Below are 25,183 nucleotides of genomic sequence, written 5' to 3' on the forward strand. Positions count from 1 at the left end.
TTTTTGGAAAGTGGGGACATTTTGGCCTCACTTCTCCAAAGGTTTGATGGTTAAGACTTTTTTTAAGGTTCACGTTAGAATTAAGTTTAGGTTAGGGTTAGGGTGAGGGTTGGTGTTAGGTATTTAGCTGTGATGGTTAGGGTTAGGGTAAGGGGCTTGGGAATGCATTATGTCAATGAAGGGTCCTTACAAATATAGAAGTACAAGGATATGTGTGTTTTGTAGCCATGATAATGACAAATAATTAAAAGGTTTGATATTTGTTTTATTATCCTTAATAAGTTTAATTCAAGTGGACATTATAGGTATTCAATTACATTAATTATGATACACAGAAATGCCTAAGGTGCACCATATATTTATGAAACAAACTGAACATTTAGAAGATCAGAACAGTGCCAAGGAGATGAATAAATGAACAAGAAATTAAGAAATTGTGCTTTATTTCCTTTTTTTGAGCTATGAATAAGGCTCTTATGTATAAAGAGAGTTTTCGGTGGTCACTTTTGCTGAAAATTAACGACTCAGTAGGACAGCAATTATTATAAATTGTATTGCTTTATTGGAATAACTCATGCACGTTATCAGCTGTATCTTACTGCATCAAACCTGGCTGTTGGTTTGTGCACAAACTGTTGAATGCTTGTGTGGACATGTTAGCATGTATCACTCTCAGCCGTGGCCCATGCTGCTGCCGCCCGTGTGTGTGTTTTGGCTCTGCGTGGCTTCGCCTCTCAGACACAGTTTAGCAACAGCTCAGCCAGCCTGCATTATTCATACAGGAGCGAGCCTGCAGATAGGGTTACCCCGAGGCAGTATAGCTAGGGCATTAAGGTGCCCTTTGCAACTATGATATAGGGATACACTCTGATGCATATACCCACACAGACATACAATACATATGCTCATATGTGCATGAGCTGAGGATATGATGAGGCCCCAAGATGAGACGAACGGGATGGATGAAGCCGCAGTAACCAGAGAGAGATGGAGAAGGTTGCAGGAGGTCAGAAAGGCAAGCTGACGTGGATGTGGGTGGATACAACACGCATACACACTCGCTCCCAGACAAAGAGGAGGACACCCCTGAAGGCCAAGACTCACACAGACGAACGCACATCGGCTCTCCTTGTTGGGGGGACGTCCTGCCAAAGTTGGTGCGGCAGCCAAGATGAGGATTCACCGCTGGACTCACAGGACGCACTAACAATGGGAGACACACAAAGGACTACACAGACTCTGTCACTGGGATAGCAGGGTCTTTTATTCATCGTGTGACCCTGGGAAGTTACTTACAAGCCTATAAAGAGGAACAAGAAGAGACATGTGCAAGTGTTTTTGCCATGCTGGATGGACTTCAGTGGAAAAACTCAACAAGTAGGTAAAGCTGAGAGAGACTCTAACCAGTGAAATTTTTCATTTTTCATTGAATAAGCATCTGCCTTTTTAAAGAATTTAACAACCTTAGACAGGTCTCTTTCTCTTTTTACTCACACAGAGACAACAGCTCTTTTGATGAGGCTTGAAGACGTACTGTAATGCGAGCGAGCACTGATGGCTGAGATTCCGACTCCATTACTAGATCGTGTTTTGAAGTACTGTGGTTTGTGTTTGTCTCAGTGTGCATTATAGAACAACAGACTTGGGACAGATTGTGCTGGAGTTTCTGGGGTGCCACAGGAACGGATCAGATGGAGAAAAAAGGAGAGAAGACATGAAAATAATTGGGAACGAGAGGATGTTGCTACAATTTGGACCCTTCTTCTCAAGACTACATTTCAATATTGACATTTGTGACCTTCTGCACATTTTGGGAACTTGTTCTTCCTCTTCATGTTTAGAATGATTTGAATTAGGAGACATCATGCCACCTAAAAAAGGTGACTCAAAATCAGCTGCCAAGAAAGGCAAGTCAGAGGAGCCAAAGAAGGGAGGAAAGGATGATAAGAAAGGTGGAAAAGATGACAAGAAAGGGGGAAAGAAAGTTGAGGAGCCACCAGCAAAAGGGAAAGGAAAGGATGATGGAAAAAAGGGAAAGGGAAAGAAACCTGTCAGCGAGTCGGAGGAGGAGGAAGAAAGTGAGGAAATGAGGACTGAGGAAGAAGAAGAGGATGATGAAAGCGAGGAAGAGGTAGTTACCAAGAAGGATAAAGGAAAAGGGAAAGCAGCCCTGAAAGGTGCATCCAAGGCTATGGCTGTCAAGGGATTTAAGCCTCCTAAACACACACCTCGATCTGATGATGATGATGAAGAGGAAAGGAAGGGGAAACCGGGGGCGAAAGGGATGGGTGCAATGAACCTGAAAAAGATGAGTGATGTCAACATTAAAGGAGCCTCCAAGGCCATGATGGGCTTTGCTGCAGAGGGACAGAAGAGGAGTGCAGCTGCAACAAAAGTACAGAAGACACCAGATGTCAGATCTCACCTCAAAGGAGCATCCAAAGCCCTCACAGGCCTCACAGGAAAGTCCACTCCGTTTACCTTGCCTTCTAAACAGACAGAAAAGGCAAAACCAAAGAGAAACCTCAAAAGCACCTCCCGTCTCTTCCTACGACTCTCAAAGAAAAAGAAACCAGCCACTGGTGGTAAACCACTATTGGGAACAAGCAAGCTTTTTGCTGGGTTTGGGGGTAAATCATCCGCTGACAAAAAGCCAGGTCTCTCTGGCTTCAGTTTGTTTAATAAAAAGGATGAAAAGAAAGAAACCACACCACCTAAAAAGACAATAAATCTGTCAGGTTTGGGAAGCAAAGGGAACAAAATGGCATCAGAGGCAAAAGGACTGGGAGGGAAGTTCAAAGGCATGTTTGGGAAAAAGAAAGCAGAATCAGGGTTTAAGTCTAAAGGCTGGATGTTAGGAAGGATAGCCGCAGCATCTAACTGGTTGACAGGGAGGTTCCTGACTTCTAAGGGCCAAGGTCGGCTGGGGGCAAGAGCAGGAGGAAGGGGACGAAAGAATCTGTCATTCGCAAACAGGAACGCTAGAGGGAGAGAGACTCATTACTACAATGAGGGCTATGAGTATGATGATGACTATGGATATGAGGATGATTACCATGACAGGGGGAGACCTGGAGGCTACCTGAGACAACCCTATGACCCTTATGGAGAGGAACTGGATTACTATGATGATGATGAGTGGGAGGACGAATATGGTTACTATGATGACGAGGGCAACTTTTATTATGATGATGAGTTATACTACGAGGATGAAGAGGATTACTACGGTTACCCTTATGGCTTTTACGATGATCAGTATGAAGATTACTATGGTGATGAAGGAGTGGAGTATTACTACGGTGAAGATGGAATGCTGTACGCAGTCGAACCACAGCCATATGGTTATTATGGTAATGCCATGAATGATTTCTATGACCCATATGACCCAGGGTTGTATGGAGATTTCATTGACCAAAATATGGGTTATAACTATGGGATGTCAGACCCATATGGCATGATGAGTGGTGGTTATGACGTTACAGGCCTGTACAATGACCCAATGCTGGGATATACAGACCCTGCTGCTATGTATAACCCCTATCAACAATCTTTCTATATGGATGCTGGGCTGGATCCAGCTGAGGCAGGACAGCTTTATGGACAGGAACAGCTGTCTTACCCAGTTGCTGACCCGTTTTCAGCAGAGCAGTTCAGGGTCCCCAGGCCCCAGGTTAGGCTTTTTGGTAAAGAAAGATTAGAGGTGGAAACCCTGCCACCTCCTCCTCCATTTCAGTCTTATCCCTCCTCCCCAATGGCCCCCCCACCATCCCCAGCCCTTGCCCTCAACAATCAGGAAATTATGTCAGATATACAATATGAGCAGCCCCTTCCAACATACCTTCCTGCACAGGCCAATTACATGAGCCAACAACAAACCCCCATTCTTCCTAGACATGTCCAGTCGCCAACAGCAATGATGAGTCAACAGGAGCAATTGTTTCTCCCTCAGCCTGCTCACCCTCCTTTCTCTGCTTCTCCCAGCCACATGTTGCCATTTCCACAACAACTACCATTGGCCTCGCAGATGTACCAACCATCCTTCCCCCAAGACCCACAAATGTTCCAGATGGGTCAAATGTCTCCAATGGTTGCACAAATACAGCCCCCTGTGGCTCCAATGATGCATTCACCCCTGCATTCACCAGTGGCCTCACCTAGGCCAGTGCGACGAATGAGTCCCCTTCCATCCCCGCAGCTGTCACATAGGCCGGGATCAGTTAGGGCAATGGCACCTCCTTCACCCCACTTCTCACCACATCACATAGATTTCCACACAAGCATGCAGCCAGAGCCTCATCTCTCCCCTCGCTTACAAAGAAGAGGGCTAACTCACCGGTCCTCAATGGCAGGCCCAATGCAGACTTCTCAAAGGCGGAGGCCACACAGCCCACCTCCTTCATCGTCACAGCAGAGGAGAGGGATGTCAGTTAGAACTCAACCATCCCTGTCAAGAGGAAGAGGAGGAGTTGGGTTGCGCAGGGCTCCATCAACTGTCCGACCCCATTCCCCCCTTTCTAGCCCCCTGGCTTCCCCCCGGGGGTCTATGAGAAAGAGAGCAAGCCCACCACCATCCCCAAGACTGTCCTTCAGACAGCAACCCCCTCCTGATGCGGTGCCTCTGCCGTCTACCAGACCACATATGTTCAAAGGTAGAAAACAAACATCCAAAATGAGGCATTCCCCCTCTCCTCCTCTGCCATCTCCACAAAGATGGAGCCCCCCTCTACCTGAGAGATCTCAGTCTCCACCCCATGCCTTCCGTCCCGCTTCCCCCCGTCGTCCTCCCTCTCCTTCCCCTTCACGTATCACCAGTCGCCCCCTCCCCACCCGGTCCTCTACTCGAAGGCTGAGAGGTGGTGCTGGAGGCCGAAACCATGTGCCCATGGGGGCTGTCAAGCCCTCCCCAGCTAATCCCTACTCACAGAGACGCAGTAGACATGGACCCCCTGTCACTCAACATGTAGCCCCATTCAGGTCCTCTATCCATAGTGGCCCAGCTCCTCCCTCGGGACAAATTGGGGGCATAGCTGGAACACCCATGTTGGCAAGGGCAGGCTCCCGGCCTACAGGGTTAAGGGAGTCAAAGCGAATTGGTACCCCCCAAGGAGGCTTCCACAGACCTGTAGGCAGAGGGCAACCTCTAGTCCGTATGCCCAGAAACCAGCCCTCTCTTCAATCTAGGCAGTCATTTAGAGCACCTCCTCTAGGGCCTCCTGTTTCCCCACAACTTTCTTTGAAACAGAGCGGCCCTCTTTCTCCCCAGCCATCAGTTCGCAGGCTGCAGAGTAGACCTCCGTCTCCACTACCTCTGCACCGTGCATCTCCTCTGCCCTCACGTTCAGCGTCTCCCATGCACCATATGTCTCACCCACCATCCCCTTTTCCCCACAGGGCTATGAGTCCCCAGAATCTAGGGCCAACATCTTTTCAACCACCAATGCCTCTCCCCAATTTTCCTCCTGGTGCTCTTCAACCATCTCAAAGTATCGCCCAGTATGACTACACAATGATGGAGCCAGGCCCATCCCCAATGCTAACAAATGCTTTACCAAACCCTCAAGTTGTAGGTGCTCCCTTTGCTCCTTCTCCTCTTCATTCCTCTATCCCTTACCCCCCTACTGCTTACACTTCTCCTTTACAGAGACCCTCCTCCCCCCAAATACAGTCTGAAGTGTACCCCCAAAACCTCCCTCAACCTGCACCCTCATCACCTTTTTTGGGGCGTGCACTCCAGAACCCTTATCTGCAGAATGCCAACTACACCTCACCTTTACAGAGATCGCCTTCCCCCATACCTGGTGGCCAGGGAGGGATATCATCTGATGTACAGATGAGCCAAGAGGGGAGCCTGCATGCCACTCTTGGTCTTTCTAGTGCTTTGATGCAGAACTCCCACCTGCGCAGCGCCTCCTATACATTTCCTCTACAACGGAATGCCAATGTCTATACAACTGTCCTCTCGCCACCTGAGGCTGCAGCCCCTCCTGCCTCCTCTGTACTCTCCTCCCCACACTTGTCTTCCACTATGCTTACCTCCCAGCTCCGTAATGCTTCCTATGCCTCACCCCTTCAGCGACACCTCTCCCCCATGTCTCAGGCCTCCGCTATCCCTCCTCCCACCACACCTCAACAAGGGACTATCAGAGGTACTTCATCATTTCTCTCTGGTGGACTGCGAACTTCCCATATCCAAGGATCCATGTTAAGGCTTCCAAGTGGCACTTTGACAATGTCTCGGGGCCCTGTTGAGTCTCCAGTTACCACTGATGGTGGAAGTGGTGGCAGGCTGTCACCCTCTATGCTCTCCAATGCCCTGCAGAACCCAAGCCTACGTCAGGCCACCTATCGACTACCTGATGGCTCGCTGGTGACCAGAACAGAACCTGCTGAACCTTCCCCTGGTCCGTCACCCCTCTCATCTTCTATGCTGTCCTCTGCCTTGCTCAATTCCAGTTTGCGACAGGCCACATATCGTTTGCCTGATGGCACTCTTGTAACCAGGACCGAGCCCACACCTGCACCCTCATCAACCTCACCTATGCTTTCTTCTGCACTGTTGAACCCCAATGTACGGAAAGCCACATATAGGTTGCCAGATGGAACTTTGGTTACAAGAAATGAGCCAGCACCTGAGCCCGTCACCCCTTCTATGCTCTCCTCTGCTTTACTCAATGCTAATATGCGTAAGGCCTCTTATCGATTACCAGATGGTTCAATGCTGACACATCCGGTAGAGGAGATGCAGAATGAGAGTGCAATAACATCACCAGGACTATCTGGTGCCCTCATGAATGCTAACCTGCGTAAGGCAAAGTTTCAGCTCCCAGAGGGATCATCATTGTTTTCGCGGAACCAACCCCAAGCTCCCTCCGGTCCTAACCTTTCTAATGCAATCTTAAAAACCAATCTCCGAGGTGCCTCCTACAGACTCCCAGACAAATCACTATTTAGGCAACCTGGTTCTGCTGATACTACTGAGTCACGCTCCCTTGACCTTTCCAATGCTCTCCGCAACCAGAACCTTCGATCTGCCACCTACCGTTTGCCTGATGGAACTCTAATGACCCGACCTCAGCCCACTCCTGCACCCAGAACACTTGACCTTTCTAATGCTTTATCAAAGAACCCAAATCTGCGTGGGGCAAACTACCGTCTCCCTGACAGTAATATCATGACAAGGCTCGGGGCCCCTAGAACCCCAGAACCTCGCTCACTTAATCTTTCTGGTGCCCTGCAGAACCCTAACCTCCGGGGGGCTTCTTTCCGCCTACCCTCATATGCTGTAGTATCACCACAGGTCCAGGGATCCGGCCCTGAACAGCACTGGGCACAGGGCCCTGGAGTTGATGGATTGGGAATGCAGCAAGATGTGGATGTCTGGGGTGCAGAGAGGGTTCTACCTCATGGCACAGTGCAGAACCTTAATAAGTGGTCCATGTATAGAGACGGGGAGCTGCTGGACCCCCACAGCCTGATGAGACAAGGACATGAGGGGCAGGGACCAGGGGAATTGAATCTCAGCAGGGAGGGGGAACCACAGGGGAACTGGTATGACAAGGTAAAAGTTTTGAAAACATGACACACACTACAAGTAGACACAATAGCTACCGTTGGGCACTACACTGTAAGTCTAGCTTTATGCAGTTGCAAGTGTAATGTTACTGCCGTACAGTAGTGGATTTTCTGTTGGTAGGAGTTGTCAGAGGATTGGTAACCCATTTGGGTAACTTAATGATCGTTAATGGCTTTTTAAAGCAGAACATGATAACAATTGTTGGGAGAAGACAGAGAGAATTCATATTTCCATGTGCATGCTTTTATTAATGCATGAAACCATTGTGCACAGTGCTATGTACATACATCATGTCCAAATTTTTAAGTGTTTTTTACGTGTTTTAGATGTACTCCATCAGAAGCCTGCCCACCGTGGCTCAGCGGGAGCAACGAGAGGAAGATGGAGTGGAAGATATGACACAGTTAGAGTAAGTTAAAAAGTAATACACACTTGAGTCAATTCTTTGTCAACAGTAATGTGTACACAAAAAGTCAGATTAAAAGCTCACTCACTTTTAAAAATACATTCAATTTGGTTTATCATGGTTAGAGTATAGAAAAAGAGAGAATGTTGCTGCATAAACAACATGGTCAGAGGACAATGTTACATACCAAGAAAGGTTTTTTGAAGCTTTATGGCCATTATGACTCCTAGAAGCTGAAAGTGTGTAGTTACAGTGGTGGGACATGCAAAAAGATTGATGAAAGACATTAGCAAAACTTTAGCAAAGAAAGGCCAGATTTTAATCAAGCACAGTGCAAATATGAAAAAATGGTGACATTTGAGATTTGAGAAGTTCTCAAATATTGCTTTTGTTTAGGGAGATGCATGAAGGGGCTGTTCTGCTAAACCTGAGGGCAAGATATGAGCGGGAGCTTATTTATGTAAGTATCTGAACAGAACACACATCCAACATAAAACCACCTACACATACAACCATCAAATACATTTATTTTGAGTTTGTATGTTGATTTTGCAAACCTACGTGTTTCTCCTTCTTTTGCGTCTGTCTCTTTTTTTTCAGACATACATAGGTAGTATTCTGGTGTCTGTGAACCCCTACAAGATGTACAACATCTATGGGACAGACGTGGTGCTGCTGTACAAGGGTCGTGCTCTGGGAGAGAACCCTCCGTAAGTTATGTTCACTCCCAAACTGTGAGGACAGTAAACTGAAAATATTCAAATGGTCAATATTGTATTATAGTATATTATATTGTTAAAAAAAAAAGAATAGATACATATTTTTTAAATTGTGTGTAATCCGTACTGTATATTTTTATAAATTATCATGTTATATTTAAATGCTTTTTGTTTACTCAATTACAATGAAGGAAGAATAAAAGGTAGAGAGGAAACTGACATGTTTTAAGCAAAGGAAGGAAGAAATGATACCAGTAAATTATTAAGGCAGGAAAGAGAGAAAAGGTTGGAAATATAGAAGATAAGGATATAACAGGAGAGGAAGACTTAGAGATTGAGTTAATTGATTTCATATCTTCAGATATCTGTGTTTGATGAAGCTACTCTTTCTCCTCCAGGCATTTGTTTGCCATAGCAAACGCTGCTTATTCCAAAATGATGGATGCCAAACACAACCAGGTCATAATAATCAGGTAAGAGGCTGGCTCACTCCATAATCTTCATTAAAAAAATATAGTTTTCTAACTTAGTTTATAAAAGAGTTTCTTTCACTAGGACATTAAGTCTTCGCTTCATATGTGCCTGAGTAAATTGCATTCAATTCATCATATATTTTTACCAGCTGCTCTTTAGGTCGATACGTAAGTCAGTCCACAAAAATATCCCAGCCCTCTATCGGCAATAGTTTTGCCCTAGGATGGAGGCTAAAATTTGTCTTGGAGGTCTAGCATGTTTTTAAGAAGGTGTCAAGGTTGGCAAGTGGCAAAAATAGGGTGTGGCAATGGGAGTGGTCTGTTGCAAAAAGGTGCATAACTTCCAAAAGGATTTGCAGAATTGCACAAACTTTTGTAGCAAGGTTGGTCATGAGCCAAAGGACAGCTGAGTGTTCATACAAATTTGCAAAGAAGGGGCGTGGCAGTGAGAGTGGCCTATGACAAAAAGGTGCATAACTATATACATTGATCCACATACCATGGCCAATCTCATGAACCGTTTGTCATAGATTCAACATTTTAGCTCTCATTACTAAAACTTGCTCGCCCTTTGGCGGCCACAGTTTTCACCCTTGTAGGCTTAAATTTGCCATAGAAGTGTGAAGTGTTTGTGAGGTGGGATGCATGCACATACATTGGTAAAAAAGAGAATGTGACCCCTTGGGTGCATGCACATATGTAGTGTGCAATTTTTGCACTTGTTTTACATTTTTTGTTTCTTTTGCCATAAGTAACCATCCAAGACTTTGTAACAGTTTAACCTTGGTATACACAGTGTCCGTGAAGCCTCTTGGACTGTTAGGTTTCCATCTCCAGTTGGATTAGTGTTTGTAAATTCATGAGTGTCTGTCTGTGGTTTTCTGGCCAGCCAACTTAAGACAGAGCAATCCCTCACTCCCCTCGTGCTCCGTCTGTCTGTCACAGGCACCTCACTCCATGTCAAAACTGATCTCTGCACACAAACACACACACACTCAGAGCCAAATTACATCCAACTCAGATGTAAAATGCATAGACACCTACAGTATACTTCACAGTACATCCATGCACTTGCACATTGGTGTGTGCTTTTATTAATGGCCAGGAACAGTCATATGAAATGCACAAACACACATGCACACACTCGCACACACCTGGAACACTCTAGCCGTATTCGGAAGGAGACACCTGTAAGGAAAGCCCAGCCAGGTCTGGGCCAGGAGCAGATAATCTTTCAGAGGTGTGTGTGTCCAAGTGCACGTGTGCGAACCCCGTGTTTGTGTGTGAGTCAATGAGTGCGCGTTTAGGGCTAACTGAGGTCTGGTGTACAGTAACCAGTAATGGCCCGGTTTTTAGCTAACCAGCCTGTGATTCGAAACCCTATGCTGGAATGTGGTCAAGGTGCTGGTGTCCTTAAATACACGCACACACACAGACACACACACGCACACACAAACTCCTGCCCCCCCTTTGGCCAAGCTTACATAATGGTGGTATTTAGCGCTAAGCTGTTGGCAGTGATGAAGCCCAGTGTGTGTGCGTAGGAGCGTTTCAGGTGGTTTCACGCAAAAGTGGAATTGAGGCCTTGCCTAATGCAATAGTAGCTTGGTCTCACATCACTTAGTCAATTAAGCCAAACACTCCACAAGCAGCAGTAGGGAGGTGAGAAGGATCATATAATGGACGCTCCAAGTGATTAATAAAAGCGAGGTGTAGCGGTGCTCAGAGTGCGGATAATGTTCTCTCTTAATGAGCTTCCACTTTGACAAAGTAACTCGACTTTACCTTTTAGTAGATGGATTACCACAGAAAGAAAGTTCATCCAGCCTGCCATTCAAAAATGCTAAATACTAGCTAGTTTGTTCAAAAAAGTATGTGTACTGTAGACAATACAACAGTTGTAAAGTATTAGATTTTTTTATTTAACACCATTTGAAGGTTCTCTATTCATTATATTTTGTCTGAGTTTTGTATTTCGCACAGCTAGTTTGACTGGTCTTATCAGTAGTGCCAGAAATGTCATGTAAAATATAATCTTTTGGCTGTTTATCCACAACATTTTACCTATAAATGTTTCAAAATATATGCAGGAATGTAGCCTTGATAACATATGCAGCTTTACTCTCACTACTGGACACTGTGTCCTATTTTTAAAAAATGTATTTTATTTTTTCAAAGTTGGCCATTCCCTGTTGGGTCCTTGTTGAGCGAACTAATATGCATAGTACTTGTGTCCAGGCAGGAAAATTTTGCCTTTCAAACTTACAACTCACGTTAGCGAGGGCACACCCAGAAACATATGTAACAAATCAAAATAAAAAGAAAAGACAATATACAGACAGAGGACTGGGTCAAATCCAACCACACTCTTTTAGTGGGTCATAAGTGATGACTGAGAGGGATTATTTTTATGAGTCCATAAATTGTTGTTTGGCGGCTGTGGCTCAGTTGGTGGAGCGGTCGCCCACTGATTGAGGGTCAGTAGTTCAATCCCTATTGGCAGCCTACATGTTGAAGTGTCCTTGGGCAAGGTACTGAACCCCAAATTGCTCCTGATGCTGCGTTCATCGGTGTGTGGATGAATTCCTGATGGTGGCAGGTGGCACATTGTAGGGGCGCCGATTCTGAGATTGCCGAGCAGCCATGTGTGCCAGCCTACACTTGTCATTGATTTTCTAATAACCACTTCCCTGCTAACTATCAATGCTTTGCATTGTAATGTCCATTAAATCACTAATAAGGCTGGACGGCAACTTGCTGATAATTTGATTTAGCACATTTAGACACATTTTTAATAAAAATACCAAAAATATCCACCGACCTGACACCATCTTCCAGTGAGAACTCCACCCTGTCAATGACTGAGGACAACTGTTGTTTACCTATAGTGACTTTCAGCACAGCGGACAGTTCCTGTAACTGGTATGCTGTTCAGTGGAACGGTATGTTATTCAATCCAGGCTGTGGTGTTGGATTGTAGATTGTTTGTTTTTCCTTTTCATCAGAGCCTTTTGCGTTAGGTTGCATTGACATTAACTCCTTATATGCATCACCAGTGTGTAGACTATGTGTTGGAAAGAGTGCATGTGTGTGTGTGTGTATGGGGAGCATTTTATGCCAGTGAACTATACTAAAATGCCTTAACTGCCACATGCAAACGTAGCGCAACAACGCATATGCAGTGTCTGCAAGACGCTTAAGTGACACTCATCCGTCCATTGAAAGTGAATGGAATTTACACACGCACGTTGGAGGTTTGATGTCATCGCTTTTAGTATAGTTTTAGTATAGTTTTAGTATAGTTCGCTTACATAAAATGCCCCTCATAGGAAAGAGCATACGTGTGTTCATTGTGGCCGCTGCTCCTAATTGATCTAATTTGTGTTTTACTCTGAGATGAATGTGCGCGTGTCAAAATAGCAACGAGTCATGCAAGCATGGTGAGCACCCACCAGCAGAAACATAGATTGATGCCCCTGGCACCATGTATGAATGTGTCTGTGAATGGGTGAATGAGCGCTGTCTGCAGTGTTAATGTGCTTTGAGTGGTCACAAAGAATAGAAAAAAGCAATATACAAGTGCAGTCCACTTACCATTTTACCATTGTTTAGGAATATCCTGCTCATTGTGTCCTGAAAATAAAAATGTTTCTTTGGCCAGTTGTGTCTCACAGCTCTTCTAAACTCATAACTGAGGTGAAGGTGGATAGAAAACTATATATATGTTTGTCCTTCAAATTTTACGTATACAAGCAGAGAATTTAGCTGTGACCTCTTTAGCAGAACGATGGGACAAGTCATTACATATAACGTATCAACTGCTCCGTTGATGGGTGTTGTCTTTGTCCAGTGAGTGTGTGTTACTGTGTTTCAGTGGGGAAAGCGGGTCTGGAAAAACTGAAGCCACCAAACTAGTCCTTCGCTACCTAGCAGCAATACATCACAGATGCAATCTTGCGCAACAGGTACACACACACACACACACACACACACACACACACACACACATTCTTGTACTTCTATCTTTGTGAGGGCCCTTTTTGGAATACTGAATTCCCTTTCAAGGTTATAATAGTTTGGGATTTTTCATTAGTTTTAGTTTTCATTTTGTTGTGAATTTCTAAGTTAGTTTTAATTAGTTTTTAGAGTGAGTTTGTTAGTTTTAGTTTAGTATTTATTTTTTGAAATGCTTAGTTTTAGTTTAGTTTTTATTAGTTTTAGTTTTTTTTAATAGGATATTTGTTGGGTGGGAGACTAAAAGAGGTCAGTAAATTTTGCCTTTATTTCTTTTGTCTTATCCATCTTCATTATGTATGGAAAAAGTTGACAAAGACGAAAACTAAAGACATTTTCACTATAATTTGAGTTAGTTTTGTAAAACAAGAAATACAGACTACAGAAACACAAAATACAGTTTCAGTTAGTTATCATTTTTTTGTAACCTTAACCCTTAAAACAAAGTCTTAAATCTCAAAAAAGCCTTTAAAGAAGTGAGGACCGGCCGAAATGTCCTCACTTTGCAAAAATGTCCTCACAAAAAACGTGTTCTGGTCCTCACTATGTAGGAAGTACACACACACACACACACACACACACATGTTCCTGTCTTAAAGGCTGATTAATGTCTCTGTGCGTCTGTTTTCTCCATGTCTCTGTGTCTCTGCTGGCTCCTCCTGGGTGCAGATTGAGGTAGTGGGGTTCCCTGTATGACTTGTGCTTTACATTTAACAACTCATCTTCACATATGGCCATAACAATAGCAGGCTGCTGTGTGTTGCTGTGGTGTGTGACAACATTCATAAGTGATGTTGTGTTTTCTTGTGGATTTACATTTACTTGCTTGATAAAAATCTTCCAAGCATCCCTTCAACTGTCTGATTGATCATAGCTAAAGGTTATGTAAGTGTTCATATGCTACAGGTATTAAAGCTACAGTTTTTACACTTTTATGAAAAATAACTTTTTCTCATATTTTCTTACTGTATCCCGAAAGTAAAAATCCTTTTCCTTTGCCTCTTCCTATTGCTTCTATTTGCATTTGCAACATTTCACAGATCCTAGAGGAAAATAACCAATCAGAGCCAAGAAGTCTCAAACATAGCTGTCAATCATGTCAATAACTGCTCACGTAGTGTGATCAAACTGTCAAACTCAGCCGCGCTGATCAAATATTAATCAATATTCTGTGGCTGCATTATTTCATTCAAGCTTTAATGTTTTCAGGAACACTTTTTAGTGATGGTTTAGATGTAAAATGATAAAGTTTGCTCCGGCCAGTGGGCGGGGCTTGAGTTTGGCTTGACTGATGGTCCACTAAAATATGTTAATATTTCATTGTATTTTATCCACGAGGACCACTAGGAGGAGGCAGAGCAACATGATTATTTTCACAGATTATCCGTCTCCTGTCTTACTGTCAGGATACGGTGACAGTTTGAGCAAATATTGAACAAAAGTTGTTTTAAGAAAAGTTACCTACTGAATCTTTAAGCAAGCTGCTGAGACATTCTGTCACCCGGCTGATAAAAGTTGTTCACTTACTGTGTGTTTGAATGTTTGGTAGATACTTGAGGCAGCTCCTCTGCTGGAATCTTTTGGAAATGCCAAAACTGTACGGAACGATAATTCCAGTCGCTTCGGGAAATACATAGAGGTCTTTCTGGAGGAGTGAGTATGAAATCGATGCACACTTTTTTGTTACTGTGTTCTGTTTTTAATTTTAAAGCCCTCTGAACTCAGAGTGCCATATAGATAAAGTTTCTTATGATTAAATTCTACTTCTGTTTTTGCGTTTCTTCTCTCTGTTGTCTGTCTCTCTTTCCCTCTGTGTCCAGTGGTGTGATCAGTGGTGCCATAACCTCTCAGTATCTGCTGGAGAAGTCCCGCATCGTCTTCCAGGTGACACACACAAACACTTACACAAGAAGTCACTTTATATATAAAACTTTTCTGTATGTGAAAGTTGTGTTTCCGTTTCAGGCCAAAGATGAGAGGAACTATCATATCTTCTACGAGATGCTGGCAGGTCTTCCCTCGCAGCAGAGGCAGGCTTTCTATCTGCAAGAGGCTGAGACCTACTATTACCTCAACCAGGTAGAAGACACAGCGCAGCAGGAGCTTTTCAGGGTTTTTCACGAATGTCACGTGGAGCTTTTCAGAACTCTTCATTTTCTCTCTTTTTCTCAATAAAGGGGGGAGATTGTGGGATAACAGGAAAGAATGATGCAGAGGACTTCCTGCGTCTGCTCGCTGCCATGGAGATCCTTCACTTCACCCCCGACGACCAGTCGGCCATCTTTAGAATTCTTTCTTCCATACTGCACCTGGGCAATGTCTACTTCCAGAAATATGAGGTAGTGTTTCCCAAGTGATCTTTCTTGTTATTTTGTTTGTTAGTTTAAAAATATTTCTTAATTGGAACATTTTGCAGGTGATGTTTCACAATTATTGTTATTTTATTTATGATCTCTTGTGTTTTTTGACATTATGTCTGTTCATGTGGGGAAAAAAGCACTGCAATGCCATTCTTTCGTGTCTTTAAAAATGATGCTTCAGAATTAAAAAATATATTTTTTTCTTTATTGGATACACTTCAAGCCAGTCAAACACCATTTTACATATCTAATGTACAGCATACATTTTGGGTAATTTTTATTTTTTTTGCCCCCCAGATGTGAAGTTATAATGAGCGAAACATGAGAAATGAACTAATCTTTAATATGGAAAAACAAATGACAAAAATCCTTTTAAAAATGAAAAAAAAATGGTGACATATAACTAGAATTATACACATGACAAATCAAGTGTTTTTTCTGACTTCTCTCTCTCTGTTGCATGACAGGCCGATGGCCAGGAGGTGGCGTCAGTGGTGAGCGCTCAGGAGATCAGAGTGGTGGCAGAGCTGCTGCAGATCTCTCCAGAGGGATTACAGAAAGCCATCACATTTAAAGTCACAGTCAGTGTCCAACTGTGTTCTGTGTGCATGTGTATTACCATTTTGATACCTCTATATACATACCTCCATTTCCTGCTTGAAAACAAGACGCATGAGAGGTTTTAATTCTTGTCCTTCTTGGACTGGTTGGTTAATAAATAGTCAGTCTCAGTACATTTAGAGTGAAGAGTGACCTGCTGTTGAAGGGCAGGATAACATTATAGTGATGGCTTCTTTCCTGTTTACACGCACAAACTACTTTTCCTCCAACTTTTATTTCCCCACATTTCTACAAAAGTAGTGTCTCCTGCTTTATGGACATGTACAAAAAAAAAATCTCTGCCCACCTGAATATGTGACAGCTGCTTTAGAGGTTCAGACTTGAAAACAATAAGAAGAACTCCTGTACACTGTCTCAGTCTCTGCTCAAATATTATTGAGTTACGACATTTTGGTCTGATTGACCTTCATCATGTAAACTAGCAGCAATAAAACACTTCCATATATATACAGTACAGGCAAAAAGTTTGGACACACCTTCTCATTCAATGCGTTTCCTTTATTTTCATGACTATTGACATTGTAGATTCATCAAAACTATTAATGAACACATGTGGAATTATGTACTTAACAAAAAAAGTGTGAAATAACTGAAAACATGTCTTATATTCTAGTAAGCAAAGGGTGGTTACTTTGAGGAATCTAAAATACAAGACATGTTTTCAGTTATTTCACACTGTTTTTGTTAAGTACATGATGCCATATGTGTTCATTCATAGTTTTGATGCCTTCAGTGAGAATCTACAATGTAAATTGTCATGAAAATAAAGAAAAACGCATTGAATGAGAAGGTGTGTCCAAACTTTTGGCCTGTACTGTATATATATATATATATATATATATATATATATATATATATATTAGTATTGTTATATTGAGTCATTTTGTATCTTTGTTGTCTTTTTAATGCTATTGTGTGATTGACGACAATCTCAGGTCCTCTATATAAATGACTGCGGCAGCTCCCATCATTGTATGTTGCTTTATCAGAGGAGGAGATTCCTAAAGTAATTTAAAAACACTAGTGCAGTGCCTGTAGGAAGTATGTATTCATACATTACATGCCACACTAAAACGTCTGCAACTCCATAAAACACTTACTTTTCATAAGGTTTGACACCATCCAGCACATACACATTGAACATTGATATTCTCTGGAAACTATTCGAATATTATTGGAAAATCGAACTTTGCAGTGCACTTTAAAACTCCAAAAGATAGGTAGGCTAGATAGACTTACAGATGAGATGAGTCAGGCGTGGAAATCCAGAGTGAATTGTGTTACTGACCAGGTGTAGGCCTATCACACAATGGGGCGGAGCTCCACTAAAAGGCGTCCGATCGGAAACAGTGCAATGCCGCAACACGTCCTACATAAATAATAATATTTAGAAAAATGAAGTCAAAAATCTTCAAAATCGAGGATGCACACCTTCGTGCCATGCGCAAGTCACATACGAAGTCTTCGGTCAGCGAGATATGCCCTAGACACACACACACACACACACACACACACACACACACACAGACGCTTCTTGCTTTATGGATAGATTTTACGATACGATAGTTCAAATTTTTGTTGATTTTCATGGAATTCTTCACTTATTTTTTAAAAAAATTCAAATTCTACGCTTCAAAAATGGGAAATAATTAATCTTAGCTGTAGCACCTTTTGTCATTCTACCTCACACATCACTGTGTCTTTGTCTCAGACTCAGTTACCTGTCAAGTGTCTTCCCTCTAACCTCTAACCTCCTGCGATGCCCTCATTCATTCATTCATTCATCCATTCATTCATTATGTTTTGAAAGACAAATCTCACATCAAATCTGATCTCATGTAAAGCCGTTTCTGTTTCTACGTGGTAACAGAATCGCTTCATATAACACTGCAAATAGTTTCCATTAGCTGCTCACAATGTAACTACAGATGTGACTTTGATATGCCAGCACTGATTAATTGGCCATATCACTTACACTACACACACACACACACACACACAATAAAATACAACAAAGGAACAAACAACAACCAAACTGACAGACAGACATCGTCCTGTACATAAACAGTACACAGATATAAATAGACTACTTAGATGTTGCTTTGTAGATTAATTCTTCCTGTTGTGAAAGCATCCCGGGTCCCCTTTTTTTGCAGCCTGCCATATTCAATAGCATATACATTTTATAAATAGCCACACTCAGCAGTAGTGAGTAGTAATAGCTTGAGGGATGGGCCCTTTCACATTATAGCCCTTTTACATGAGAGTCCTGCTTTCTTTGGCCAGAACTACTTCTTGGACACATCATTATATCTCCTTTCTCCATATGAGTATTTACCTCACAGTTACAGTGTTCCCTCCATCACAAAGGCAAATAAAGAAGGTGATTGCTTATACTCATAGTCTCTCCTTTTAATCTCCCAAAGTCCTTTCGGCATGTTAATCACATACAAATATGAGTACTCAGATAATGTTTTTAGATCTCTCTATATAAAAAGAACTTTTGTAGATATCTTGCTTGCTTCAGAGTCAACTATGAATCAGTTGAAGAAATTGCATTTTTTTTTTGATTGATTTAAGTTTATTTCAAATATGAAAACAAAATAATAAAAAAAGAGTCAGACAAAACATTTAACATGATATGTAGAATACATATTCGAAAAGGAGTGAGAAGAAATAAAACTTATAAACTCCCACCCCCTCTCCTTAAATATGACAAGTTAAAATCCTTGTCTAAACATGTCTTGTATTACAAAACATAAATATAATTTACCTATACACCGTAATTATACATACATACATACATACATACACATGCCCACATATGCATGCATACACAAACACACGCACACATACATACAAAAGGAAAAGAATCAACAACACAAAATGACAACCAGTGTAAAAAAGATCAAAATAAATAAACACAGCACAAACAACACTTGCTGCTACCCAACATCTCCCTCATCCCTGTACCTCTGGAAAATAGTGTCTTTGTATCTCATTTAAAGATCTTTAGAGGACGAATGAAGAAAATATATTCTTGCATTGTGCCTTATTGTTAACAGGCTGTCCAAAAAAGAACTTCCACAAGATTTATTTTAAAAACCAACATAAAAAAGGAGCAGTTCTTCAAAGATGTTAAAGGAATACCTCACCCTTAAAAAATAACCCTTTGTATATCAATTACTCACTGTGTGTTACTTTAATTCAATGCCCATTTATCCATTCATATGCTCAGTACTGCAGAAACGTGTATTTTCACTAAAATTGTACTTTTTAGAATACTTCCGCCACTATTGTCTCAGGTGTACGCAGGCGTGCTACAAGTCTAATCTTTAATTTGTCATTGTTTTCTTGAGCAAAAATACACTGAATCCATACCAGCTCCATGCAGAATGAACAGGAATGGTCCTGCTGGTCTTAGCCGATCAACAAACGGAAAAAAGAAAGAAAAAGGTCCAACAAACCACCTGTTGCTCCATTTACATCATATTCCATCACATCCTCTGAGATCCTGGGACATAAATCCTTTAAGTTTCTCCTCTTCGTGGATTTTTTTTTTGGATCCACATTCCCTAATACTCCAGTATCTGATTGACGGTAAAATATCCTGTTTTACTGTCTCGAGTAGATTCCAGTCATCCTGACGGTCTTGTGATGCTTATGATAAAGAGCGAGGTTGATGAAGGAACAAAGAGAGAGGCAGAGGAATACATTAAAAGTGCATCAGATCATGGCACACCTTATATCCTCCATACGTACATACTCTTATACACTACACTCGCAGCCCTTTGTATAATTGAATTTCTAATTACAAAGGCGGTTCCTGTGGTTTCTATGTAACAGGAGCGGAGTCGGCTGTATCCACTCATTTCCTCTGGCACTGATCAGAGCCTGAGTCCCAGACACTCACGTCAATGAACAAGAGAAGAAATACAAGTGGGAGGGAAGTGAGGAAGGATGGTGGGGAAATAAGTAAATGTTGGAACCAGATGAGATGTTGGCTAATCTCTCTGTAAACAGACGGCTGTATATAAATGCAGATACATTTTTCTAAAAAGCTCTGAGATTTCATTTCCAATGTGTTCAACCTCTATTGCTTTCCACATGGGCAGTTTACCCTCATGCAACCAAAAACCCACCCGAATATGATTGGTCACTACTACTAGAACGCCAATCAAGGAACCGGAAAGCCTCCAATACCAAAACCTTATCCAGCTGCGATATGTATTTGTAGAAATTGGTAAAAACAAACAGGACAAATGGAGATTTTAGCACCCTTAAACTTTAAATCTTTCTGTTTTCTCTATAGGAGACAATGAGGGACAAGATCTACACCCCACTGACTGTGGAAAGTGCTGTTGATGCCAGGTGAGAGACAGCTACATACCCAACATGCACTGCATGGAACTGTATTATTCTTGCTGAAGATGTATTTCAATACTGGACCATGGATGTATAATAAGAGCTAGCCGCCGCTCAGCATTGCTGCCAATTTTCCCAGTGGTCACTAATGGTATTGCAACAAATAATAACATAACTTCTACCGAATCTTTCTGACACCACCGTAAGATTTTAGTGAATTATGTGTAGAACATTTTTTAAGGCAGATGCTATTAGCACCCAGGTGTCTGTAGCCAACAAGTTTTACTTTATTTCTGAGTCATTTTTGCATGAACATGATAAAGGAGCACTATATTCACACATTGGCCTTAGCCTTATAAGTTAACTCTAACACTAAAATTACAGTTACCGGTTTTATGTTATTTTTAACTTTATCATGTTACTTAACTTACCAGCCAATCAACAACCTTTACCATTTTCCCACCAATCCACATTAAATTAAACAAAACATATGTTTCTCCGCCACACAGTGGGTTTGATGGCCCCATGGCTTCCAACCTGAGCTAACCAGCCAGTTGAGAATCCAACCCTCCATACACTTGTTATCGTTATCATTAAGCCACAAGAATTTAAGGCACAACCCTGACCAATCCTAGCGTCACAGGGCGGGTCTTGTTCTAAATTGCAGTGGGATCCATAATGATGCAGGATTGAGAGGGCTGGGTGTAAATAGTTGAATAGCTGCGTGTGACTATTCTCACCTGGATGCAAATAATAGTTTTTTAAATTCACCGCCTCTCAGTCGCTCTCTTTTATTTCCATACAATATTTATGTCCTACACTCTGTTTTTTTCTTCTATGTTCTCCAGAGATGCTGTTGCCAAGATCCTGTACTCGCTGCTCTTCCATTGGTTAACAGAGAGGATCAACGCTCAGGTGTACCCCCGCCAACACACACTCTCCATCTCCATCCTGGACATTTACGGATTTGAGGTACGACACACACTCAGATGGACATCTTATCACCTGTCTGTCACTTCTGTGTGTTGCACAAATGTAAGACTCCAAGTGTGTGTGTTGGTGTGTGTGTGTTTGTGCGTGTGTGTGTGTGAACAACAGGATCTGGCCTTCAACAGCTTTGAGCAGCTTTGCATTAATTATGCAAACGAGTATCTGCAGTTCTTCTTCAACAGGATCGTATTCAGGGAGGAACAGGTGAGTCAGCGTCACACCTGCGGACACACAATAACACGCACACACTCTTCACATCAGAAATGAATATCACTGTACAGGAAATTGTATTTCGTGGGATCCCCTTGCAGGAGGAGTACAGCCGGGAGCAGATCCCCTGGCAGGACATCCCATTCAGTGATAACCAGCCCTGCATTGACATCATTGCCGCTAAGCCTCATGGGATACTGAGGATCCTAGACGACCAGAGCTGTTTCCCACAGGTGGGACAGGAGAAACACTTACACATCTGTTCTACCAACAGATTGAAATATGTCATTACTTACAGTCTGCTGCTTTGTTGCCAGGCAACAGACCATACATTCCTCCAAAAGTGTCACTATCACCATGGCAACAACCCACTGTATCTGAAGCCAAAGATGCCCCACCCAGAGTTCACCATCAAGCACTTTGCTGGACGGGTCACCTACCAGGTACGCAGCTCTCTGATGTCTGATCTGTGCCACGAGTTTACTCATCTAAGGATGTCTGTTGGTCGGTCAGTCAGACAACACTTTGTTCCTGACTTAAATATCTAAACAACTAATTGATGGATTACCATGAAATTATGTTCAGGCCTTCATTGTCCCAAGAGGTTAAATTCTATAGAGAGGAAATTAAATACATATTTTTAAAGGCCAACCCAGAAGTAGCATCTCCATGGGGTCTGTTGAGAATTAGCCGATGGGACTTTTGCATTGGATTTTGTATCATTGCAGAAAATAAGTTCTGTGGGTTTCTGTTGCTTACACGTTTTGTTCAGCAGGATAATCTTCACAATTGAACACCACTTTTATGATGTTTGAAGCATTGATGTAGCCGACAGAAGTGAAAAGCTAACATGCTATAGCTAACTACACGCTCTCTGACAAGCTAACCAGCGGTTTTGAAAAGCTAGCAAAACTGTAGCCTAATAAATTGTTTATTAACCTAATCTACTGTCTGCAATTTCAGGCATCTAACCACCAATCCATTAAAAATCCTCATTGAGTGTGACAGGATAGACCCCATGGCACTAAAATTTTAACTTACTTCCTGGTTAAAGAACTAATTTCTGTCTCGCCCTTTTGACCTGGTGGTCACATGATTTTTCACTTCATGCCACCATGAAGTTAACATTAGTTGATTGTGGTAAAATGTCTTAACAACTACGGGATGGATTGCCAAGAAATTCGGTTCATACATTAAAGTTTCCCCGAGGAGTGAGAAAAAAAAAAATAATAAAATAAAATATTGCTTTAACAGACTTATCAGGGTTTATGCTAATGAATAACATTTCTAAATTTTCTAGGTCAGTCTACATGGACAGCGACTATATTTTATAACCATACCATAATAAAAATACCATATTACAAATTACATGTGAGCTCAAATTGATATGCAGTGCATGAATTAATAAAAAATTTCTTTATATCAACCCAACATTTACTTTTGTCTGCCATATTTCGGCATAACATGACGTCAACTTGGGAAGTTGTTTACCAAAATTCAGAGGGTGATATGAATGTTTTGGAACAAAACTTAATGTCATCAATCCATCCCATAGTTTTCCTGACATTTCACTCACATCAACAACTCACAGTAAGTCTATACAGCCTGACTTTGTGAAAGAGTGTATGAAAACTGTTAAAAATAACAGCAACACTCGTGTTTTCTGGAAGAGAGTGAATCCTTAACAGATCTTCATTGATTTGTGATGTCAATGATGCAGGTTCACAAATTCCTTGATAAAAACTACGACCAGGTCCGTCAGGATGTCCTGGAGCTGTTCATTCAGAGCAAGAACAAGGTGAGAATCATCTTCACAATCAACATACACCATGTATGGTCCAACTTAGAAAACTGATCTAATTCATGTGAAAATGAAAAACTACATAAATTGTGGGAATGTTGTGTGTCCAGATGGTGTCAAACCTCTTCGTGGTTCACGCAGAGGTCTCGGGTCAGCAGAAGGGAGGTCACAGGAGAAAAAGCAGCACAGTCACCAGGAAATACCAAGCACCCACCGTCAGCAACAAGTTCCAACAGTCCCTGCTGGAGCTGGTGGAGAAGATGGAGAGGTGAACCTGAGAGGAGTGGAGAGTAATTCTTTCACATCTGCTGTCCATCACTTTCATTGAAACATCTTATAGTTTATAAAGATTTCACAGCATGAAAAATAAGCAGGAATTGCTCTTTACCTGTTTGTTTTTATTCTTCCGTTTCAGGTGCAATCCTTTTTTTGTTCGCTGCATTAAGCCAAATAATATGAAGGTAGATGTTCACACATACTGTACTGCTGCTGATGACGCTGATCATTGTATGCATGAGTTCAGTCTCACTGTATCCTGACAGTCATTGTTTTTCAAATGTGCTTATATCTGTGTTTAGCAACCAGGTGTGTTTGAGGAGGACCTGGTCAGCTGCCAGCTGAGACACTCAGGGGTCCTAGAAACCATTAGGATCCGTAGAGAGGGGTATCCTGTCAGAATGCCATTCTACATCTTCCTGTTCAGGTAACATACACACAGTGTTAATCATTAGATGGTGGAAGGCACTTTTATGGAGAAACAGAAAGGGCTACATAAGTGGATGTAGCCTCCATTATGTCACCCATTGGATTGTGGACTGCAGTTTTGAAGCCTTGAGTTTTGCATTTTGGCTGTTGACATTTTGTTTTTGGAGCCAGAAATAACCATAGCAAAATGCTGTTGCCAGGTAACTTGCTTGGTTAGCAAGGTGCATCCATAACTCATGTTCAACTGTGATAATATTTTGGCTAGCGTAAAACAGGCTTAAAACAAAATGTACTTTACATGTGCTTTTACTGTGCAATTAACCTTCATAACTGAAGAAACACAGTGAAAGGATCAATGCTCTAAATCAAACACAAAGAAATCTAAACAGTGCACTGTGGTAGTGTTAGAGTTTGTTGTTTGCAAAACAGAAGAGAGGAGAGTAAAATCTGTTTAGAAAGTGAACATCATGCTGTATTGAAGCAGATATGAATCCACCACTTGAAAACATAAGTATGAGAATGTTAACTGAGGTAATACATCAAGTGACATGTAGGGTCATTCTTTTGTCATAGACCTCTACACAATGTTTTCTTTTTGCAACCAGTGGAGTCGCCCCCCGCTGGCCATTAGAAATGATGCAGGTTTAAAGCACTTCTGCATTGAATTCATCTTGCAGACCCAGAGGTCATCCACTTATTTTCAACACTGCAAAAAGGTGTGTCTAATAACAAGATAAAAACACTAAATCTGAGGGAAATGATCTTGCTGCATGGACAGATAATTTCACTTGACAATATTTCTTAAATTAAGATTGTTAAATCTAGAAATAAGCATGTTGAACGCTTAAAATAAGAAATTAACTCTTAAAACAAGATAGATTATCTAACACTTCTAAAGCTAAAGGTTTTTTATATCTTGGTAAGAAACAAATTATTTGCAGTGTAC

The 25,183-nt window shown here is 41.9% G+C and overlaps 1 protein-coding gene across 1 annotated transcript in view; it reads left to right on the plus strand.

Moving 5' to 3' along the window:
- The first annotated feature begins 1,864 nt into the window (after window positions 1-1,864).
- The window catches only part of myo15aa (myosin XVAa), a 59,585-nt gene continuing 36,266 nt past the window's right edge, over window positions 1,865-25,183 (plus strand). Inside the window, exons 1-21 of the mRNA XM_059347423.1 lie at window positions 1,865-7,558; window positions 7,900-7,982; window positions 8,376-8,439; window positions 8,580-8,689; window positions 9,097-9,171; window positions 13,046-13,136; window positions 13,855-13,860; window positions 14,735-14,838; window positions 15,006-15,069; window positions 15,151-15,264; window positions 15,363-15,524; window positions 16,013-16,126; window positions 20,479-20,537; window positions 21,380-21,503; window positions 21,630-21,725; window positions 21,833-21,964; window positions 22,049-22,174; window positions 23,452-23,529; window positions 23,643-23,800; window positions 23,948-23,993; window positions 24,111-24,235. Coding sequence (XP_059203406.1) covers window positions 1,865-7,558; window positions 7,900-7,982; window positions 8,376-8,439; window positions 8,580-8,689; window positions 9,097-9,171; window positions 13,046-13,136; window positions 13,855-13,860; window positions 14,735-14,838; window positions 15,006-15,069; window positions 15,151-15,264; window positions 15,363-15,524; window positions 16,013-16,126; window positions 20,479-20,537; window positions 21,380-21,503; window positions 21,630-21,725; window positions 21,833-21,964; window positions 22,049-22,174; window positions 23,452-23,529; window positions 23,643-23,800; window positions 23,948-23,993; window positions 24,111-24,235 — 7,625 coding nt within the window. The remainder of the gene's footprint in view (window positions 7,559-7,899; window positions 7,983-8,375; window positions 8,440-8,579; window positions 8,690-9,096; window positions 9,172-13,045; window positions 13,137-13,854; window positions 13,861-14,734; window positions 14,839-15,005; window positions 15,070-15,150; window positions 15,265-15,362; window positions 15,525-16,012; window positions 16,127-20,478; window positions 20,538-21,379; window positions 21,504-21,629; window positions 21,726-21,832; window positions 21,965-22,048; window positions 22,175-23,451; window positions 23,530-23,642; window positions 23,801-23,947; window positions 23,994-24,110; window positions 24,236-25,183) is intronic.

The sequence above is a fragment of the Centropristis striata genome, chromosome 13 (assembly GCF_030273125.1).
Source record: "Centropristis striata isolate RG_2023a ecotype Rhode Island chromosome 13, C.striata_1.0, whole genome shotgun sequence".
In the NCBI taxonomy this organism is placed as follows: Eukaryota; Metazoa; Chordata; class Actinopteri; order Perciformes; family Serranidae; genus Centropristis; species Centropristis striata.